Source organism: Scyliorhinus torazame, chromosome 19, assembly GCF_047496885.1.
Source record: "Scyliorhinus torazame isolate Kashiwa2021f chromosome 19, sScyTor2.1, whole genome shotgun sequence".
Taxonomy (NCBI): Eukaryota; Metazoa; Chordata; class Chondrichthyes; order Carcharhiniformes; family Scyliorhinidae; genus Scyliorhinus; species Scyliorhinus torazame.
In genome coordinates, this window is record NC_092725.1 from 107,571,927 (window position 1) to 107,594,229 (window position 22,303).

General features: G+C 48.1%; 1 protein-coding gene across 1 annotated transcript in view; it reads left to right on the top strand.

Moving 5' to 3' along the window:
• ppm1h (protein phosphatase, Mg2+/Mn2+ dependent, 1H) overlaps nucleotides 1–20,888 on the top strand; it is a 273,456-nt gene extending 252,568 nt beyond the window's left edge. The window contains exon 10 of the mRNA XM_072485022.1: nucleotides 19,467–20,888. Coding sequence (XP_072341123.1) covers nucleotides 19,467–19,614 — 148 coding nt within the window. The 3' untranslated portion in view covers nucleotides 19,615–20,888. The remainder of the gene's footprint in view (nucleotides 1–19,466) is intronic.
• The last annotated feature ends 1,415 nt before the right edge of the window (nucleotides 20,889–22,303 follow it).

Here is a 22,303-nt window from a genome sequence, read left to right on the forward strand (position 1 = left end):
ATGGCTTGGGCTTCCTTTTCGACGGAGGAGTGTCAAATTTCAGAGGCATGGGGGGTACGGGAGATGAAAGCCACGGGCCTGCCCGCCTGGTTGAGTCTAGCGGCCAGAGCAAAGTCCGACGCATCGCTCTCCACTTGGAAGACTTGTCCACAGCGCGCATCGTGGCTTCGGCAATATCTGCCTTGATGCATTTGAAGGCCAGTCGGACCTCAGCCATCAGGGGAAAAACAGTGGATTTGATCAGTGGACGGGCCTTGTCCGCATAGTTGGGGACCCACTGGGCATAGTATGAGAAGAACCCCAGGCATCTCTTCAGGGCCTTGGGACTGTGGGGGAGAGGGCGTTCCAGGAGGGGGCGCTTGCGGTCGGGGTCGGGCCCTAGGACTCCGTGTTCCACAACGTAGCCGAGGATGGCTAGGCGGGTTGTGCGGAAGACGCATTTTTCTCTATTATAGATTAGGTTCAGGAGTTTAGCGGTGTGGAGAAAGCGCCGCAGGTTCTCGTCATGGTCCTGCTGGTCATGGCCGCAGATGGTGACATTGTCCAAGTATGGGAACATGGCTCGCAGCCGTACTGCTCAACCATTCGGTCCATTTCTCTTTGGAAGACCAAGACCCCATTGGCGCCTGTTCGGGGAGGCTGGTACAGGAATTGAACCGTGCTGCTGGCCTGCCTTGGTCTGCTTTAAAAGCCAGTGATTTAGCCCAGTGAGCTAAACCAGCCCCTCTATTGGGTCTGAAACGTACAGAAGCAGGTCATCCGCATAGAGCAAAACTCTGTGCTCCAACCCCCCCCCCCCCCGTACCAGTCCACTCCAGCCCCTCGAGGCTCTCTGAGAATTCCGAACGGCTCTATAGCCAGCGCAAACAACAGTGGGGCGAGGGGGCGTCCCTGTCTCGTCCTCCGGTGCAGTCTAAAATAGTCCGATGTTGTCCTATTCATCCGCACACTTGCCACAGGAGCCTGATACAGTAACCTGACCCAGTCAATAAAGCCCCGCCCGAATCCGAACCGTCCCAGTATCTCCCACAGATAATCCCATTCTACCCGATCAAAAGCCTTTTCTGCATCCATTGCGATCACTACATCCACCTCCCTTCCTTCCGGGGGAATCATGATCACATTTAACAACTTTCTTACATTGGCCACCAACTGCCTGACCTTAACAAACCCCGTCTGGTCCTCCCCAATAACGTCCGGAACACAATCCTCAATCCTGGAGGACACAATTTTGGCCAGCGGTTTGGCATCCACATTCAACAAGGATATCGGCCTGTAGGACCCACACAGCTCCGGGTTCTTGTCCCGCTTCAGAATCAGCGAAATCGTGGCCTGTGACTTCGTCGGGGGCAGCACCCCTCTTTCCCTTGCCTCATCAACACCTGCCCCAATATCCCAGGGAACTTTTTATAAAACTTCACTGGGTACCCGTCCGGGCCCGGGGCTTTACCCACCTGCAATGGCCTTCAGACCCTCCACTATCTCTTCCAACCCGATCGGGGCCACCAGCCCTTCTTCCAGCTCCCCGTCCCCCTTTGGGAAATTCAGCCCCCCCCCCCCCCCCCAAGAAGTGCCTCATCCCCGTAGGGGATATAGCCGACTGTAGAAATCCCTGAAAGCCTTATTCACCCCTGCTGAATCTCCAACCAGGTTCCCATCTCTGTCATTTACTTTCCCTATCTCCCTGGCTGCCTCCCTCTTTCTAAGCTGCTGTGCAATCATTCTGCTGACCTTCTCTCCATGCTCATAGATCGCCCCCCTCGCCTTTCTCAGCTGCTCCACCAGCCTCCCTCTGGTTAACAAGCCGAACTCCGCCTGTAGCCTCCGCCGTTCCCTTAAAAGCCCTGCCTCTGGGGTCTCCGCATACTTCCTATCGATCTGTAGTATCTCCTTAACCAGTCGGTCCATCTCTACCCAGTCTACCTTCTCCCTATGGGCCCGTATCGAGATCAGCTCCCCTCTGACCACCGCCTTCAGTGCTTCCCAGACCACCGCTGCTGAAATTTCCCCCATGTCATTGACCTTCAGGTAGCTCTGAATGCATTTCCTCAGCCGCTCGCACACCCTTCGTCAGCCAAAAGACCCACATCTAACCTCCAGTGCGGGTGCTGGTTACTGTCTTTACTAACCTGCAGGTCAACCCAGTGCGGAGCATGGTCTGAGATTGTGATCGCCGAGTACCCAATGTCCACCACCCCTGCCGGTAAGGCCCTGCTCAAAATAAAGAAATCGATCCAGGAATACACTTTATGCACGTGTGAGTAGAAGGAGAACTCCTTCACCTCGGCTGCCCAAATCTCCATGGATCCACCCCCCTGCTCCATTATCCCTTTTAGTTCCTTTGCCATTGCTGGCACCCTGCCCGTTTTCGAGCTTGACCGGTCCAAGCCAGGGTCAATAACTGTGTTGAAAATAACTGTCCTGTCAGCAGAAAGACAGGAGTCAGACTTTGGCATAAACTGAGGAGCACCAGAGCTTTCCTTACAGCAAGTTATCATCATAATCCTCCTGCCTCGTATATTGACCCGCTGACACGAACCAATCATCCTGAGATGATGTTACACAGACCCATGGAGGGTGAAATAGGGTATTTTGGCGGGGGGGGGGGGGGGGGGGGGGGGGGTGGTTAGGAGGGGGATTAGGAGGGGGATTGTCTTGGAATCCTGGGGTGGGGGAAAGAAGTGAAATGGGGGGGGAAGAAGGCATGGGGGAGCAGACGGATGGAGGTAAGGGGGTGGATTGGGGGAAGGAGGGATTGGGGCGACTAGAGGGATTGGGAAGACTGGCGGGATTGGAAAAAAGGGAAGATTGGGGGTGGCTGGAGAGATTGGAGGGAGGGAGGATTTGGGGATGGAGGGATTGGTGGGAGGGAGAATTGTGGGGATTGGCGTCTTGGGATGAAGGAGAGATTGGGGAAGGGAGGAGTGAGCAGACGGACCAAGTCTCGCCCCTTGTGACTCAGGCAAGAATGAGGGCCTCCCTGGTCCCCCGTGTATGCCAGATCTTCGCCGCCGCCGCCACCTGTCCTCTATCCTCCTGCAGCCCGTCCCAGGCTTGTCCTCCAGCCCCTCCTGGTCCAACTCCTCCTCTTCAGATGAGGATGCATGTCTCTTCTCCTCCTCCTCCAGCAGTTGCCCTGCTGCTATCCCAGGTTGTGAAGGGCACAGCACACCACCACAAAGTGTACTGCAATGCACCACCAAATGGGGCCACTCATCAGAACCACATTTTGAACAGTCTGATGCAGCACTCGATGACAGCATGGGCTTCAGTATATCGGGACTCTGCCTTGGTCTCCAGTCTCCGTACAGGCATCATCAGCCAGGACCTCTTCGGGTATCCTTATCCCCCAAGTGACAACCCGTCATCCTGGGTGGTCTTCAAAGTCGCCGGGGATCTTCGTGGCCCAGGATGTAGCTGACATGCACGCTCCCTGGGAAAAGTGCACACACGTGCATGATCCGGAGACGGTCATCGCACACGAGTTTAACATTCGGGGGGTGGAACCCCTTCCTGAACAACACTCCCTGATGTCCCAAGGTGCAAGGTGATATGCGTGCCATCTATTGCCCCCAGGACTTGCTGCATCCCAGTGATGGCTGAGAATCCTGCAGCCTGGGCATCTTTGTGGACCTGGTCCAGCTCAAAGTTGATATAATCTGATGCCTGGTCATATAGGGCATCCATGACCTGATGGGTGTGGGTGTGGGTGTGGGTATGGGCTGTAGCCTGGAAAATGCCACACAGGTTTCTGCGCACGCCCTGGAATAAACCGGTTGCATAGAGGTTCAGGGCCACCAGTAGTGGGTGTCCTCCTCCATGGGTGCGAAGTCCATGAGGACGTAGCACAGGTGCTGCGCTGTCTCTTTGTTGAGACAAAGTCCCCTGCGCCACATGCTGTCCGTCATCTTCTCGAAAGACCAACGACATCTGATGGGCAATCAGGTTTCTAGGGTGTGCGGTGGTCCCCTGCACATGGGGTGCTGCCTCCAACCTGCGTCAACGCTGCTGCCGCCTTCTCCGCCGTCTGGCCACCTGGGCTGTCACCAGCACTGCAAGGGAAGCCTCTGCAGGGCCAACACATCCAGCCATAATTTGTACATCTGTAAAGAATTGGAGAAGACGAGAGACCGACAGTCAATTAGGGCTTTCACCCCGGACCCTCAAAACCTCAAGCCTCCCCTACCTTCTCTCAGAGTGCCATGTATCGAGCCAGCTGCACAATCACCCACGGCCACAGCAGGAGCCCCGAACCTCTAAGGAACATTAGGGACACCCTGTTTAGCTGCCCTTCCGTGATCCACATACTTACCCTTTGGTCGGCAGGGTATCCCCAATGCTGAAGTCCAGCTCCTGAGTATTTAATTGTTGCCTGCTGCCTGTGCTGTTGACGCTTCTAGAATTCAGGCAAAGAGTTCAGGCTTCAAAGTTTGATTGAAATACAATACAATATTCATCTAAGGCATGGCACGAGAAGCCACCTGAACATATTTTGTTTATTAAACGGTCAACAGAAACAAATATTTGAAAATCAACTCCGTAACATTCCACATATCACACTAACCATTAAGCAACAAGGAAACGTCACTGTTCCATACTGCTACCAATAAGGAAACGTCACTGTTCCATACTGCCACCAACAAGGAAACGTCACTGTTCCATTCTGCTACCAATAAGGAAACGTCACTGTTCCATACTGCCACCAACAAGGAAACGTCACTGTTCCATTCTGCTATCAAGAAGGAAACGTCACTGTTCCATACTGCTACCAACAAGGAAACGTCACTGTTCCATACTGCTACCAATAAGGAAACGTCACTGTTCCATACTGCTACCAACAAGGAAACGTCACTGTTCCATTCTGCTACCAATAAGGAAACGTCACTGTTCCATACTGCAACCAATACGGAAACGGCACTGTTCCATTCTGCTACCAATAAGGAAACGTCACTGTTCCATTCTGCTACCACTAAGGAAACGTCACTGTTCCATACTGCAACTAATACGGAAACGTCACTGTTCCATACTGCAACCAATACGGAAACGTCACTGTTCCATACTGCTACCACTAAGGAAACGTCACTGTTCCATACTGCTACCACTAAGGAAACGTCACTGTTCCATTCTGCTACCAATAAGGAAACGTCACTGTTCCATACTGCTACCAACAAGGAAACGTCACTATTCCATACTGCTACCAACAAGGAAACGTCACTGTTCCATACTGCTACCAATAAGGAAACGTCACTGTTCCTTACTGCTACCAACAAGGAAACGTCACTGTTCCATTCTGCTACCACTAAGGAAACGTCACTGTTCCATACTGCTACCAACAAGGAAATGTCACTGTTCCATACTGCTACCAATAAGGAAACGTCACTGTTCCATTCTGCTACCAATAAGGAAACGTCACTGTTCCATTCTGCTACCACTAAGGAAACGTCACTGTTCCATACTGCAACTAATACGGAAACGTCACTGTTCCATACTGCAACCAATACGGAAACGTCACTGTTCCATACTGCTACCAACAAGGAAACGTCACTATCCAATACTGCTACCAACAAGGAAACGTCACTGTTCCATTCTGCTACCAATAAGGAAACGTCACTGTTCCTTTCTGCTACCAATAAGGAAACGTCACTGTTCCATACTGCTACCAATAAGGAAACGTCACTATTCCATACTGCTACCAACAAGGAAACGTCACTGTTCCATACTGCTACCAATAAGGAAACGTCACTGTTCCTTACTGCTACCAATAAGGAAACGTCACTGTTCCATACTGCTACCAACAAGGAAACGTCACTGTTCCATTCTGCTACCAATAAGGAAACGTCACTGTTCCATTCTGCTACCAATAAGGAAACGTCACTGTTCCATTCTGCTACCAATAAGGAAACGTCACTGTTCCATACTGCTACCAACAAGGAAACGTCACTGTTCCATACTGCTACCAATAAGGAAACGTCACTGTTCCATTCTGCTACCACTAAGGAAACATCACTGTTCCATACTGCAACTAATACGGAAACGTCACTGTTCCATACTGCAACCAATACGGAAACGTCACTGTTCCATACTGCTACCAATAAGGAAACGTCACTATTCCATACTGCTACCAACAAGGAAACGTCACTGTTCCATACTGCTACCAATAAGGAAACGTCACTGTTCCATACTGCTACCAATAAGGAAACGTCACTGTTCCATACTGCTACCAATAAGGAAACGTCACTGTTCCATACTGCTACCACTAAGGAAACGTCACTGTTCCATACTGCTACCAACAAGGAAACGTCACTGTTCCATACTGCTACCTATAAGGAAACGTCACTGTTCCATACTGCTACCACTAAGGAAACGTCACTGTTCCATACTGCTACCACTAAGGAAACGTCACTGTTCCATTCTGCTACCAATAAGGAAACGTCACTGTTCCATACTGCTACCAACAAGGAAACGTCACTATTCCATACTGCTACCAACAAGGAAACGTCACTATTCCATACTGCTACCAATAAGGAAACGTCACTGTTCCTTACTGCTACCAACAAGGAAACGTCACTGTTCCATTCTGCTACCACTAAGGAAACGTCACTGTTCCATACTGCTACCAACAAGGAAACGTCACTGTTCCATACTGCTACCAATAAGGAAACGTCACTGTTCCATACTGCTACCAACAAGGAAACGTCACTGTTCCATTCTGCTACCAATAAGGAAACGTCACTGTTCCATACTGCAACCAATACGGAAACGTCACTGTTCCATTCTGCTACCAATAAGGAAACGTCACTGTTCCATTCTGCTACCACTAAGGAAACGTCACTGTTCCATACTGCTACCAACAAGGAAACGTCACTGTTCCATACTGCTACCAATAAGGAAACGTCACTGTTCCATACTGCTACCAACAAGGAAACGTCACTGTTCCATTCTGCTACCAATAAGGAAACGTCACTGTTCCATACTGCAACCAATACGGAAACGTCACTGTTCCATTCTGCTACCAATAAGGAAACGTCACTGTTCCATTCTGCTACCACTAAGGAAACGTCACTGTTCCATACTGCTACCAACAAGGAAACGTCACTGTTCCATACTGCTACCAATAAGGAAACGTCACTGTTCCATACTGCTACCAACAAGGAAACGTCACTGTTCCATTCTGCTACCAATAAGGAAACGTCACTGTTCCATACTGCAACCAATACGGAAACGTCACTGTTCCATTCTGCTACCAATAAGGAAACGTCACTGTTCCATTCTGCTACCACTAAGGAAACGTCACTGTTCCATACTGCAACTAATACGGAAACGTCACTGTTCCATACTGCAACCAATACGGAAACGTCACTGTTCCATACTGCTACCAATAAGGAAAGGTCACTATTCCATACTGCTACCAACAAGGAAACGTCACTGTTCCATACTGCTACCAATAAGGAAACGTCACTGTTCCATACTGCTACCAACAAGGAAACGTCACTGTTCCATACTGCTACCAACAAGGAAACGTCACTATTCCATACTGCTACCAACAAGGAAACGTCACTGTTCCATACTGCTACCAACAAGGAAACGTCACTATCCAATACTGCTACCAACAAGGAAACGTCACTGTTCCATTCTGCTACCAATAAGGAAACGTCACTGTTCCATTCTGCTACCAATAAGGAAAGGTCACTGTTCCATACTGCCACCAACAAGGAAACGTCACTGTTCCATACTGCTACCAATAAGGAAACGTCACTATTCCATACTGCTACCAACAAGGAAACGTCACTGTTCCATACTGCTACCAATAAGGAAACGTCACTGTTCCTTACTGCTACCAATAAGGAAACGTCACTGTTCCATACTGCTACCAACAAGGAAACGTCACTGTTCCATTCTGCTACCAATAAGGAAACGTCACTGTTCCATTCTGCTACCAATAAGGAAACGTCACTGTTCCATACTGCTACCAATAAGGAAACGTCACTGTTCCATACTGCTACCAACAAGGAAACGTCACTGTTCCATACTGCAACCAATACGGAAACGTCACTGTTCCATACTGCAACCAATACGGAAACATCACTGTTCCTTACTGCTACCAACAAGGAAACGTCACTGTTCCATACTGCTACCAACAAGGAAACGTCACTGTTCCTTACTGCTACCAGTAAGGAAACGTCACTGTTCCATACTGCTACCAATAAGGAAACGTCACTGTTCCATACTGCTACCAACAAGGAAACGTCTCTGTTCCTTACTGCTACCAACAAGGAAACGTCTCTGTTCCTTACTGCTACCAACAAGGAAACGTCACTGTTCCATACTGCTACCACATACTGCTACCACATACTGCTACCAATACAAAGCTATATTATCTCATTTTCAGACAAACAACCAAACACGTGGGTCTGGATTCTCCGAGCCTGCGCGCCGAAATCGCGATCGGCGCGGGGGAGGGAGAATGGGCGTCTACGCCGAAATCCGGTCCGACGCCGCTCCCGCGATTCTCCGGTCCCCGGAGAATTGCTCGGGAGTCTTTCGCACGCGAACTACGCGGCGTGGGTAGGGAGCCATAGACCGAAGCCCTTCCCCCGCGATTCTCCGAGGAAAACTGGCCGAGTTCCTGACTGCGTTGTTCTAATCACCTATCGGTCGTCAGCAACCGCCGGTGGCGGCTGCGGTCTCAGTCCGCGGCCGCCCTGATGGGGGGGGCGGGGGGATCGATCACCGGGAAGGGCCTCATGGACGGCCAGGGGGCGATCGGGCATCACCAACCCGCGGGCGCGCGCGATCCCGGGGAGGGGGGGTGGTTACATTTCTGGTGCCACTCGGTGGTCAGAGTTCGCCATGTCCCTTGGGGCGGCCGCTGCAGGCCACCACAGTGCGCATGCGCGGACTCCCGACCGGAAGTGCGGGGACTCGTACCGGCAGCAAGAGCTGCGAGAAGCACGCTGGGGCCCTGCCAGCCCCGTGCAGGGGGCTTTCTTAAGGAAAGTCCAGAGTGAAACGCTGGCGTGGGGACATAGCCCCATTATTGGAGAATCCCGCCCATAGTATCACCCCTCTCAGGTTACTCAACAGAAACTGAGGATAAGGCTGAGAATGTGTTATCATGTCCAGTGCCCTTGAGCTGCTACCGGAAAATGGAATGGATTGGATTGGATTTGTTTATTGTCACATGTACCGAGGTACAGTGAAAAGTATTGTTCTGCGAGCAGCTCAACAGATCATTAAGTACATGGGAAGAAAAGAAAATTACATAATAGGGCAACACACGGTATACAATGTAACTACATAAGCACCGGCATCGGATGAAGCATACAGGGTGTAGTGTTAATGAGGTCAGTCCATAAGAGGGTCATTTAGGAGTCTGATAACAGTGGGGAAGAAGCTGTTCGTGCGTGTTCCCAGACTTCTGTATCCCCTGCCCGATGAAAGAAGTGGGAAGAGTGAGTAAGCCGGGTGGGAGGGATCTTTGATTATACTGCCCGCTTTCCCCAGGCAGCCGGAGGAGTAGATGGAGTCAATGGATGGGAGGCAGGTTTGTGTGATGGACTGGGCGGTGTTCACGACTCTCTGAAGTTTCTTGCGGTCCTGGGCCGAGCAGTTGCCATACCAGGCTGTGATGTAGCCAGATAGGATGCTTTCTATGATGCATCTGTAAAAGTTGGTAAGGGTTAATGAGATATTGTTGTTCATTCTTACTGATTGTGGTCTGTTGGTCAGAAAATTGAGGATCCAGTTGCAGAGTGGGGAGCCAAGTCCTAGGTTTTGGAGCTTTGATATGAGCTTGGCTGGGATTATGGTGTTGAAGGCGGAGCTGTAGTCAATAAATAGGAGTTTGATGTAGGAGTCCTTGTTGTCAAAGTGCTCTAGGGATGAGTGTAGGGCCAGGGAAATGGCGCCTGCTGTGGACCAGTTGCGACGGTATGCAAATTGCAGTGGATCAAAGCATTCTGGGAGTATGGAGGTGATGCACTTCATGATCAACCTCTCGAAGCACTTCATTACGACTGAAGTCAGGGCCACCGGACGGTAGTCATTGAGGCACGTTGTCTGGTTCTTCTTTGGCACCGGTATGATGGTGGTCTTCTTGAAGCAGGTGAGGACCTCGGAGAGTAGAGACCGGTTAAAGATGTCCGCGAACACCTCTGCCAGCATGTCCGCGCGGGCTCTGAGTGCACGACCAGGGGTCCCGTCCGGGCCCATCGCCGTCTAAGGGCTCACTTTCAGGAAGGCCAATCTGACTTCGGAAGCTGTGATGGTGAGTATGGGTGAGCTATTGGCTGCTGGGGCACTCAACAGCGGATTGTTGGTTACCTGCTCGAACCGAGCATAGAATGCATTGAGTTCAGCGGGGAGGGGTCTGCTGCTGCCAGAGATACTGTTCGACTTCGCTTTGTAGCCCGTTATGTTGTTTAGTCCTTGCCACAATCGCCGAGAGTCTGTCTGTGACTCTAGCTTGGTTTGATATTCTCTCTTGGCATCTCTGATGGCTTTGCGGAGGTCATACCTGGATTTCTTGTATAGGTCAGGGTTGTCTGACTTGAACACCTCAGATCTGTCCTTCAGTAGGGAGTCAATCTCGCGATTGAGCCATGGTTTCCGGTTGGGGAACGTACGTACTGCTTTCTTTGGCACGCAGTCATCCACACGTTTGCTGATGAAGTCTGTGACGATGGTGGCATACACATTTAAGTTGGTTGCTGAGTTCTTAAATATGGACCAGTCCACTGTCTCTAAGCAGTCACGTAAGAGCTCTTCTGTTTCCTCGGACCAGCACCGCACAACCTTCTTAGCTGGATTCTCCCGCTTGAGTTTCTGCTTGTATGCCGGGAGAAGGAGCATTATGGTCTGATTTCCCAAAGTGCGGTCGGGGGATGGAACGGTAGGCGCCCTTGATTTTTGAGTAGCAATGGTCAAGAGTGTTGTCGTCCCGGGTGGGACGGGAGATGTTGATGTGCCATCAATTAACACAAGACGAGTAGTGAACGAAACTGTGGCTTTAATAAGCTAAACAGAAAGCCTCCTGGTCACTGATCCCGAACTGGGGCAGGGCCGGTGGTCAGCCACCTTTATACCGAGCCCGAGAGGAGGCAGAGCCATCAGGCAGTGGTTTACCACAATACATGTAGTACAGTAACAGTTTACCACAATACATATAATACACTAACAGTGGTTTACCACAGATGTGCTGGTGGAATTTTGGCAGTACACTCTTGAGGTTGGCCTTGTTGAAGTCTCCGGCCACGATGAACAAGGCCTCTGGGTGTTCTGTTTTGTAGTTGTTTATAGTTCGTACAGCGCCTTCCTCACTTCTACCTGGGATGTAGACCGCTGTGATAATGGCTGAAATGAACTCGCATGGAAGATAGTATGGGCGGCACTTCACGGTCAAGTATTCCAGGTCGGGGAGCAGTAGGTCGCCAGGGTCGCCACATCAAAGTTTCAGGAGGAATTGATGAGGTGGCACACCCCTCCACCCTTCGCTTTGCCTGATGACGCAGTGCGGTCCACCCGGTGAATTGAGAAGCCTTCAGGTTGTATGGCACAGTCCGGTGAGGCGGGGGTGAGCCATGTCTCTGTGAAACAGAGCACACAGCAGTCTCTTACTTCCCTTTGAGAGGTAAGGCTGGCGTTAAGTTCACCCAGCTTGTTTTCAATTGCTTGGACGTTTGCCAGGAGTATGATGGGGAGCGGGGTCTTGAAACCGCGTTGCTTCAGTCTAACCTGCAGACCACCGCGTTTCCCTCGCTTCCTCGGTCGGCGGCTGCGGCTGGATGATCCTGGGATCCGATGGGATAAGTCTGAGCTTATTGCGTGATTGACCTGGTTGCGTCTGGCGGGGTCCAGGGTGCTGGCGGGGACCAGGGTGCTGGCGGGGACCAGGGCACTGGTTACGTTTCCGGGGTCGTGTCTGGCAGGGTTTGGGCGCTGGTTGAGGTAGAAGGGTTGCTGGGAGGCATGTTTGCGATCCGGATGGGTCCCGGCGTTCTGCGGGCAAGTGAATACCCTGCAGCGCATTCGGGTCCTCGCGGGGGTTCTCCGCCATTTCGGGGGTCCTGGGTCGTGGGCAGGGGCTTCCTGAGGCAGGTTGGGCTGAGTCCCGTGGTCTGTTCCCTCCCTGGGCGCTCCTGGGGTTGGGTCTTGAAGTAGGCCCAGTCGGGCCTCCACGTGGATTTTTCTTTCTTCCATCTCCAGGTAGGTTGGGTTGCTGGGTGGGCCTCTCCGGGTCGGGTCGCTGGGCGGGTCTCACGGGGTCGAGTTGGGCTGGGTCTCGTCGTTGGGGGTCGGGTTGGGAGCTCCGAGAACTGGGCCGGGCGATCCAGGGACTGGCGTCGGCTGCTAGGCCGGGTTGGGAGCTCCGAGGTCCGGGTCAGCTCCAAATCGAGTTTGGGGCTTCACTTCCGGTTTGGGCCCAATCCACTTCCAGGTCGTGGAGGTCAGGTCGGGTCAGGTCAATAGGTCTCCACGGGCCTCGGAGGATGTTCAAGCCAGCAAGAAAAGATAAAAGAGGGAGGTTAGTAATAATGTTAGTCTTAGAATTAAATTTTAAATGATTAGAACGAGTATAAGTTAAGTAAAAAGTGGATCTGTTGGGGAGAGCTCGCAGAGAGTCGCCTCGCTCTGGCGCCATCTTCTGGACTTTTCTGGACTGGAAATGGTTACTTACTTCCTCTGTTCCTGACAGCAGCCATGATGCCAGCTTCACATTTTTAAAAAGTAGAACTAAACGACGCCCGTTTGATTTCCCGCTGGGGAACCTATTAATTCCCTGGAGGCTGTTGCATTTGGGCGGCATGGTAGCACAGTGGTTAGTACTGTTGCTTCACAGTACCTGGGTCCCAGGTTCAATTCCCGGCTTGGGTCCCTGTCTGTGCGGAGTCTGCACGTTCTCCCTGGGCCTGCATGGGTTTCCTCCGGGTGCTCCGGTTTCCTCCCCCAAGTTCTGAAAGACGTGCCTGTTAGGTGAATTGGACATTGTGAATTCTCCCTCAGTGTACCCGAACAGGTGCCGGAGTGTGGCGACTAGGGGATTTCATTACAGTGGAATGTAAGCCTACTTGTGACAATAAATATTAATTAAAAATTAATTAATTAATTGATTTCAATCTCACTAATGAAATGGAGGCGAATGTAAATGAGGGTTAATGCCCGGCATATTTGAGCATGATCCGAAACTTGACATTGAGCGGTCTGGTTACATAGTAAACTGATTTGTGCCGGTGCAAATCTTGATGTTGGCCTTTCCCACTATTCAACCGCCGCGTGCAAATCCGCACCGGGCGCAACTCAGTGGTTAAATTGTGGCCAATGTCTCTAGTTAAATGCTCTACAGCATTACACGAAAGGGACCCTCTTTTTTTTTTTTATTTTAGAGTACCCAGTTATTTTTTTTTTCCAATTAAGGGGCAATTTAGCATAGCCAATCCACCTCACCTGCACATCTTTGGGTTGTGGGGATGAAACCCACGCAGACACGAGAAGAATTACAGGGACCCTCAAACAAAAATCCATTAGCCCAAGCTTTTCTGAAGCTCCCAAAAAGCCTACCTGCTTTGCAAACCAGGATTTTAAAAAACATTACGACAGCAGTTATACACACTAAACAGCCTTTTGAGCCTTACTGCCCCAAATACACATAGTACAATGGGCTGGATTCTCCGCCCCGCCACACCACTTTTCAGCCTCGACCCGCCAGCAGGATTCTCCGTTACGCCGGCCAGTCAATGGGGTTTCCCATTGTGGGGTAGCCCCGCGCCATCGGGAAACCCCCGGGCGCTGGCAAAACGGAGAATCCCGCCGGCGGAGAATCCCGCCCAATATATCTGAAATTCTAACATTCCAACTGTTGCTTAAAATGGAGAGGACATATTTTCAAAGAGTGTAGCAGGGTCGATGGTCTAAAAGGCCTACATCTGCTCCTACATCTTATGGTAATATGGGGCGAAATTCTCCCGAAACGGCGCGATGTCCGCCGACTGGGGCCCAAAACGGCGCCAATCAGACGGGCATCGCGCCGCCCCAAAGGTGCGGAATGCTCCGCATCTTTGGGGGCCGAGCCCCAACATTGAGGGGCTAGGCCGACGCCGGAGGAATTTCCGCCCCGCCAGCTGGCGGAAACGGCCTTTGTCGCCCCGCCAGCTGGCGCGGAAATGACAACCCCGGGCGGCGCATGCGCGGGAGCGTCAGCGGCCGCTGAAAGTTTCCCGCGCATGCGCAGTGGAGGGAGTCTCTTCCGCCTCCGCCATGGTGGAGACCGTGGCGGAGGCAGAAGGGAAAGAGTGCCCCCACGGCACAGGCCCGCCCGCGGATCGGTGGGCCCCGATCGCGGGCCATGCCACCGTGGGGGCACCCCCCGGGGCTAGATTGCCCCGCGCCCCCCCCAGGACCCCGGAGCCCATCCATGCCGCCTTGTCCCGCCGTTCAAAAGGTGGTTTAATCCACGCCGGCGGGACAGGCAATTTATCGGCGGGACTTCGGCCCATTCGGGCCGGAGAATCCAGCGGGGGGGCCCGCCAACCGGAGCGGCCCGGTTCCCGCCCCCGCCGAATATCCGGTACCGGAGACTTCGGCAACCAGCTGGGGCGGGACTCACGGCAGCCCCCGGCGATTCTCCAACCCGGCGGGGGGTCGGAGAATGACGCCCATGATTACTTTGGGGCGACTGCAATTTCTTAGTCTCAAAGACTTTGTAGTTTCGGAAGGATGCAATAGTGTCAATTATATTATAAATGAAAGTAGCGTCATATTTCCAGGCTGTTATTGTATTTTAAGGGGAATTGGTTTGCACCTAACTCGTGGAAATTGTGCCTGTCATTTTTTCATTTCTTCCCATAATCACCATTTACCTGTAGTTTTTTATTACAAGTATAGGTATGGCCACAATCTGTTAGCCTGTGTGATTGCATTATAATGAGTAAAATTAACCTCAACCAACATAATTATGATATATTTGTATATGTAATAAAGTAGCAGATGGTTACTGATAAATTATTGAAGTGTAAATTCCAGGGTAGCGTAAAGTGTCAGCTAATCTTTGTGCCAAGAGTTGTTATCATATTATCATTTTTTACCTGTATAATGAATCCACAAATGGAGCTATAATTAGGACTATGAGGGAAAATATCCTAAAATGTGAAACAGTTGAAACACATTTAAGATGAAATTAGTTATACCTATTGTAGAAAGTGCAATAGTCACTTTTCCCTCCCCCTCCTCACCCTTACAATGAAAATGACTTTATCCAGGATGATATTAGAGATGCCCAGGCATCCAAGCTAAACCGAAAACGTGGCTGGAGTTTCTGCAATGTTGCACTTTTAAAAAATATAATTTGACTGAAATCCTACAAACACGTGCAAAATATGAAGGATAACATTTTCCTGGAAATTGGCAACAGCGATGGTAGGTAGGAAAAGTGGCATTGAAGCCGCTGACAGAAATTACTGCTTTCTCCACTCGACAGTCTGGGACTTGAAAAAAAATCTCCACAATGTATCGTTAGCAGGATGGCCTCTGATTCATCCGCCCTGTCAGCAACTTACGTTCAAGGATTGGAATGCCATTTTTAAAGGCCGCCCCATCAGTGGGCAGTGCCAGGGGCAGCACCCGGGAAAGACCCTCTCCCTCCTGAACGCTGCACTTGCATGAGTTCCCTTAGGAGGTCTGCTCGCCAGGTGCACACCTTGCTAAACCAGTCGGGTTTCTTGCCATTCTGCCATCACGCTGACGTGAATGGGACAGGATGATTGGGCACAGGGGCCTGATAAATCATGTATCCATAAACATGGCCCGTCACTAACGAGGATCGTCATGGACAATTGCGTCACATGTTTACAACGATGTAACAACGCTGTCATGTTCTGTAGACTGCCCGAAGTAAATAATGAACTACAGAACATGTAGTTTAAATAATTTATTATTAACCAACTATGCAATAAGGAAAACTAAAATACATAAAACAATGAACTACTAACACTAATTGATTATTATAGAGCTACTGCAAAATATGTCTATCCCTCAGCACGACCTACGCCCGACTCCCCTGCTACATGGTCCAGTGGCAGGTTTACACTGCCACCTAGTGGTCAGAGGTCATGCATAACATTACATACATAACTGCTTTATGCATAGCATCACATCCCCTTTCCTTTGGAAAATGAAATTATTTACATACAGTGGACTATATATCAAGAAATAGTCTTAGTGCACAATGCCTTTTGTAAACTTAGTTCTAAAACACTACCTAATTGCATTGGTTCATAGTAGATTTTGGGTTTGGTGATATGCAAATGAGTTTGAACCAAAGTTTGTGCAAAACAAACACTTCTTAACCCGCACAATTTTGAATGTGTCTTGGATTACCAATTGCCAAAGCACAAACGTCTCCAGATTTGAATCTATATTTCCAGTCCTTCTGGTCATACTCCCCGCGGTGACAGCTGCCACCACCTCATCCCAGACAGAACTGGCTGCCTTGTGGCTCACCCCCCAGGACAGCCCTCCCAACCTCCACCGCGTCCAGGAGCCTCCCCAGGTCAGCATCCCCGAATCTTGGGGCTGGTCTCCTCGGTGTCATTGTTGTGACCTGGCTGGGATTTGCTGAGGCAAGTGCAGCTTAAGTGCTGCTCGACCTTGTTATCAAGGGGATGGCAAGCACAGTCCCGGCAAATCAGCTGCCGAGCCGTTATTTGCGGCCAGATGCCCATGAGGCCTCATTAAGTGGACCAATTAACATTGACTTGCGTTGCTGGCCTCCCTGGACTGAGCACTGGGAAGCTTGCGGAGATTCCCGCTCGCTACCAGACTTAGAAATGTTTCCGTTGAATCGCGCCCATGGTGTCTGAAATCAAAGGGAGTGCTGCTTTTTCATCCCAATTCTTGGGTGGGAGTGGGCCTGAAAATTGCAGCACAGTATTTACCACCCTGTTCTAGATGCCACTCCAGGTGCCACCATTTTAGTGGGATTCTTTAAGTTGAGCAGCTGCTGGAAACAGGCAGGAGTCTCTTTACAGTTTGCAAATCGGGATCAAAGGAGCATAGGAACAGCAGTAGATCATTCAACCCTTCGAGGCTGTTCCACCATTCATGGCTGTGGCCGAGATTTTCCAGCCATTCTTGCCAGCAGAATCTTCCAGTTCGGCCGACAGTGACCCCCAGTTTCCCAGTGCCAGAGGGTGCAAACAATGGGGAAACTCATTGACAGCGGCGGGAACAGAAGATCCCACCGCTGGCCAATGGCTGGCCGCCTCCTCCACTGCAAAACACACCATGGGGGAGGTGGAAATTCCCATTATATTTATCTTGACTCCATCCCTTTCATATGCTTATCAGCAAAAATCTATTGATCTGAGATTTAAAATTGAACAAACCTCTACTCATTTTGTGGGAGAGAATTCCATGCTCGCACATCCCGAGTGATCTGGCACTGATTTTTTTTTAAAATTCATTCATGGAATGTGGGTGTCGCTGACTAACCCTAATTGCCCTTGAATTGAGTGGCTGGCTAGGCCATTTCAGAGGGCTTTTCAAGAGTTGACAACATTGCTGTGGATCTGGAGTCACATGGTAAGGATGGCAGATTTCCTTCCCTAAAGACATAGCAAACCATATGAGTTTTTTCAGAACAATCAACGATGGTTTCAAGGTCATCATTACACTTTTAAATTGAATTCCAATTTCACTGAACCCGAGCCCCGAGAGCTTTACCCTGGGTCTCTGGATTACTAGTCCGATGACAATACCACTATACCATCGCCTCCCTTTAAGGGTGTATCCCCTTGTCCTAGACTCCCTCATTGTAGACACTCTCAACAGCAGGAAAACTTTCTAAATACCCTATCAATTCCTTTCAAAATGTTAAACACCTCAATAAATTCATCCCTCGTCCATCTATATTCTAGGCAATACATTGGAGGCAGTTCAAAGAAGATTCATGAGGTAGCTTAGTGGGATGAAGAGGTTGCCTTATGGGGAAGTGTTGAGCCTATACTCATTGAAGGAAAGAAAGGCTTGTATTTATATAGCACTTTTTAGAAGGAGAATAAGAGATGACCCTATTGATATATGTAAGATTCTGATGGGGCTTGACAGATTAGATGCTGAAAGGATATTTCCCCTCGAAGGGAACCTAGAACTTGGGAGTATAGTTTCAGAATAAGAAGTCACCCATAAAAAAACAGTAAGAAGTCTTACAACACCAGGTTAAAGTCCAACAGGTTTGTTTCGATGTCACTAGCTTTCGGAGCGCTGCTCCTTCCTCAGGTGAATGAAGAGGTATGTTCCAGAAACACATATATAGACAAATTCAAAGATGCCAAACAATGCTTGGAATGCGACCATTAGCAGGTGATTAAATCTTTACAGATCCAGAGATGGGGTAACCCCAGGTTAAAGAGGTGTGAATTACATCAAACCAGGACAGTTGGTAGGATTTCGCAGGCCAGATGGTGGGGGTGAATGTAATGTGACATGAATCCCAGGTCCCGGTTGAGGCCGCACTCATGTGTGCGGAACTTGGCTATAAGTTTCTGCTCGGCGATTCTGCGTTGTTGCGCGTCCTGAAGGCCGCCTTGGAGAACGCTTACCCGGAGATCAGAGGCTGAATGCCCTTGACTGCTGAAGTGACGTTGTCTACCTCATACGCTGCAGGAAAGGATGTCCCGAAGCGTGGTACATTGGCGAGACCATGCAGACGCTGCGACAACGAATGAACGGACATCGCGCAACAATCACCAGGCAGGAATGTTCCCTTCCAGTCGGAGAACGGGTGGGAATGCAGAGTTGAGGCCAAGACCAGTTCAGTCACGATCTTATTGAATGAAGGCGAAGACTCGAGCGGCCATATGGCCTACTTTTCCTAACTTATGGTCTCATTGTGTTTGAGTTGGCCTTTGGATAGATTAGAGAGACATGCCAAAGGCACAATATTAAGATTGATTACAGGGTGATCAAACAAATCAAACTAGTAACAAACCATTTTTAGCTCCTAGTGTTATGTGCTATTGTACAGTTAGATATTGAACAATACAGGCACACCTCTCAACATAAAACACTCCAATCACTTAAGAGGATGTATCACTCTGTCCAATAGTATCTCAGACATTCCCCAAAATTGGAATGACTACCAATTAAAGATGGTGGGAGTAATTATGACTTTGTGTGATAATGTACAATTGGTGATAGTGAATTGCCAACCCATTTAGCATGTCTCCAATTTTTTATTTCCACTGAAGTCAGCAGGATAGATGTAGAATCAGGTACGGTCTCGCTGCCACCCATTTTGCAACATCAAATCAAAGTCTATTCTAATAGATCAATTAAATATGAGCAAATTGGATGGACAATCTGTGGCGGTCACGACAGGCATGTAGCTTTTTATTATATAGATTTACTGGGCAAATATGCCACTGTTGAAACAACATAGTTGTATACTTTATGGTTACATTACTACTTCATAGGTACACACTGGCAGCCCAGGACCTGGTGATGAGAGCCAGAGGAGTTCTGAAGGATCGGGGATGGAGGATATCAAATGACAGGCTTGGCTCAGGTGATGACATCTCCATGTACATCATTCCTCTCCTGCATGGAAATAAGTTGACATGATAATGACAGCATCATGCCAAATTGGCTTACCGGATATTTATTGCTGGTCCCATAACTATACTGAATTGAGGAAGATTTCCTTTGCTTTGTTACTTGTAGCAAAGATTATTAATGCCATTTCACTACAAATGAAAAAACACAAGGAAATCTTTCCCCTGTGGTGACCAGACAATGAGAGGCAGAAGTCCCGGAACTGATTCAAATAAGTCTTATGAAAAGAAGAGAGTTTAATAAAATCGTATATTGGCAAATTTCGCTTTCAGTTCAGGTTTCACAATCCTTAAGTTCTACTTCTGTTGTTATAGCTGATGGAATTTTTTTTCCTGCAATCAAATAAATATATCCTGTATAAATCTAAAAACTCTAGAGTCTGAATATTAAGTCTTTGCGTTCTAACTTATAAAGTATCAAAATTTTGATGTATATTTTCCAAGTGATGTAATGCTATTGGGGGAAGGAGAAATTATTTGTGCTGTGTTTTCGAGTTCTCCATATAATCAACATGGCAGTCTTCTAGCAGAATTATACTGTAATAATGTAGTAAATATTGTTTCAATTTTTTTATGGCATTGTTTAAAGATGAAGTCCGTTGGTCACCACAGTTCATTAAAAAATGATACAAGGCACCAACTGTTGTATTGTATATACTGGCAGCTGCAGGGCAAGATAAGTGAATCTGCTGGTTATTTTTGTAAAATTATTTTCTTTGGCTATTGAGTAGACACTGGCCAAGATTACCTTCAAGCTTTCATTAGTCTGTCTCTTTGTCATGTTCAACATATACTGCACTCAACTTGAAGAATGATTTCACTACACCGTTCTGTCCTTTAGTTTCTTCCGCTGATAACTATATGCTTGGCAAGTGTCAAAATACTGCCAAAATCTCACACCGCCCAAGCCAATCTCTCACAGAAGCAGCATTAATAGACAAAAGTATTCTACGAGAGTGATATTCATCTCATTGAAGTATTTGAAGTTGATCTGTGCTACAATGAAATATTTCATAGATGCCAAGAAAAAACTGTTGAAAGATTTTTTTTAATGTTTAATTCATTTCTGTAAGACTGAAATGTGAAACAATTTTTATTCCAAAGCGATGTTACATTTAGGCACTTTTGAAATTTTATTTCAGTGTTTGTAGTCTTAAAAGTACTGTATAAGAAGGCTGGATTGAAATGTGAATAACTGATGTAGTGTTGTATTTGACTGTTAATGAAGGGAAGGTAATGTTGCACTGTACAGTAATTAAATTTGCTTAATGTTTAAACGGTGAATGCCATTATCTCTCTCTTTTTATCTCCATATCTCATACTTGGCAAAAGTCATTTTCTTGTAACTCTTTCTACTTTGTAAATCACCTCTATTTCCATATTGCATTTCATAGACAAAATTCGAGGAATATGACAAAAACAATTTTGAAATGATTAGCAATAAACAGGTTAGCATATGCAGTAGACAGACCAATTTTGTTTACTACAAGTATTTGTTTTTAATTTTATATGTCAGCAGTAAACACACCCATGCTAAACTTAATGCTGTTTTCTCAACACTTATTTAACAAAATGCTCATCACCACAACAGAAATGAACCCTTTACCATGCCTGTATAACGTTTTAATTTGTAACATTCTTCACTCTATGGTGTCTGTAAGGTAGACTCTTAAATTCCAGTCAGTGATTTGCTGTATTCATGATTTGGAATCCAAAAGGTTAAATGATTTTGTTTGATGTATGTGGCCATGCAGTTCGATATTATTCCAAATATTTAATGGCTCTGATTGCCTAATGCTCATCTGTAAACAAAATTACATTTTATACCTTAAAGGCTCGGCTTCATTCTAAAAGTCTTGGAATGTATATACAAAAGTCAAAACTATGTTACCAAAATATGATGGCACATCCTGGCTGCAAGGGGCTAAATTAACTTTCTCTTGAGTGTAATCCAATTATTAAATATTCATCCAGGCATGATTTAGGAAGCCAGCCATAGCATTTTCTAATGGTTAATACAGGGTTGTTATTGGATGTCTATTAAATACACCTCTCTAACCTTGAAGGCTACATTATTTATCCTTGACAGGTCACTCCATTGCGTGTCCTTTCCATGGTCCCAGCAGCACAAGAATGAAGATCTTAAACAAAAAAAACTTATTTATATCTGTATTTAGCCGTGTAACTTGCAATTACAATTCCAGCTGGAATGAACAATCCCTCTGTGTGCTAAACATGTTCTTCAAAGACTGATTTATGATGACATATAATGCAAAAAGGCAATCTCCTCCACCCTTTTTAAAAAAAAAAAAAAAAAATTATTAACATACTGTTAATTGCTTTGGAAACCCATTCCACACTTACACTTAGAATCATAGAACCCCTACAGTGCAGAAGGAGGCCATTTGGCCCATCTAGTCTGCATTGACCCTCTGAAAGAGCACCCTACTTAGGCCCACTCCATCCCCCTAACCCCACCTACACATATTTGGATACAAAGGGGAAATTTTATCACAGCCAATCCACCTAATCAAAGAACAAAGAAAATTACAGCACAGGAACAGGCCCTTCGGCCCTCCCAGCCTGCGCCGATCCAGATCCTTTATCTAAACCTGTCTTCTATTTTCCAAGGATCTACTTCCCTCTGTTCCCCGCCCATTCATATATCTGTCTAGATGCATCTTAAATGATGCTATCGT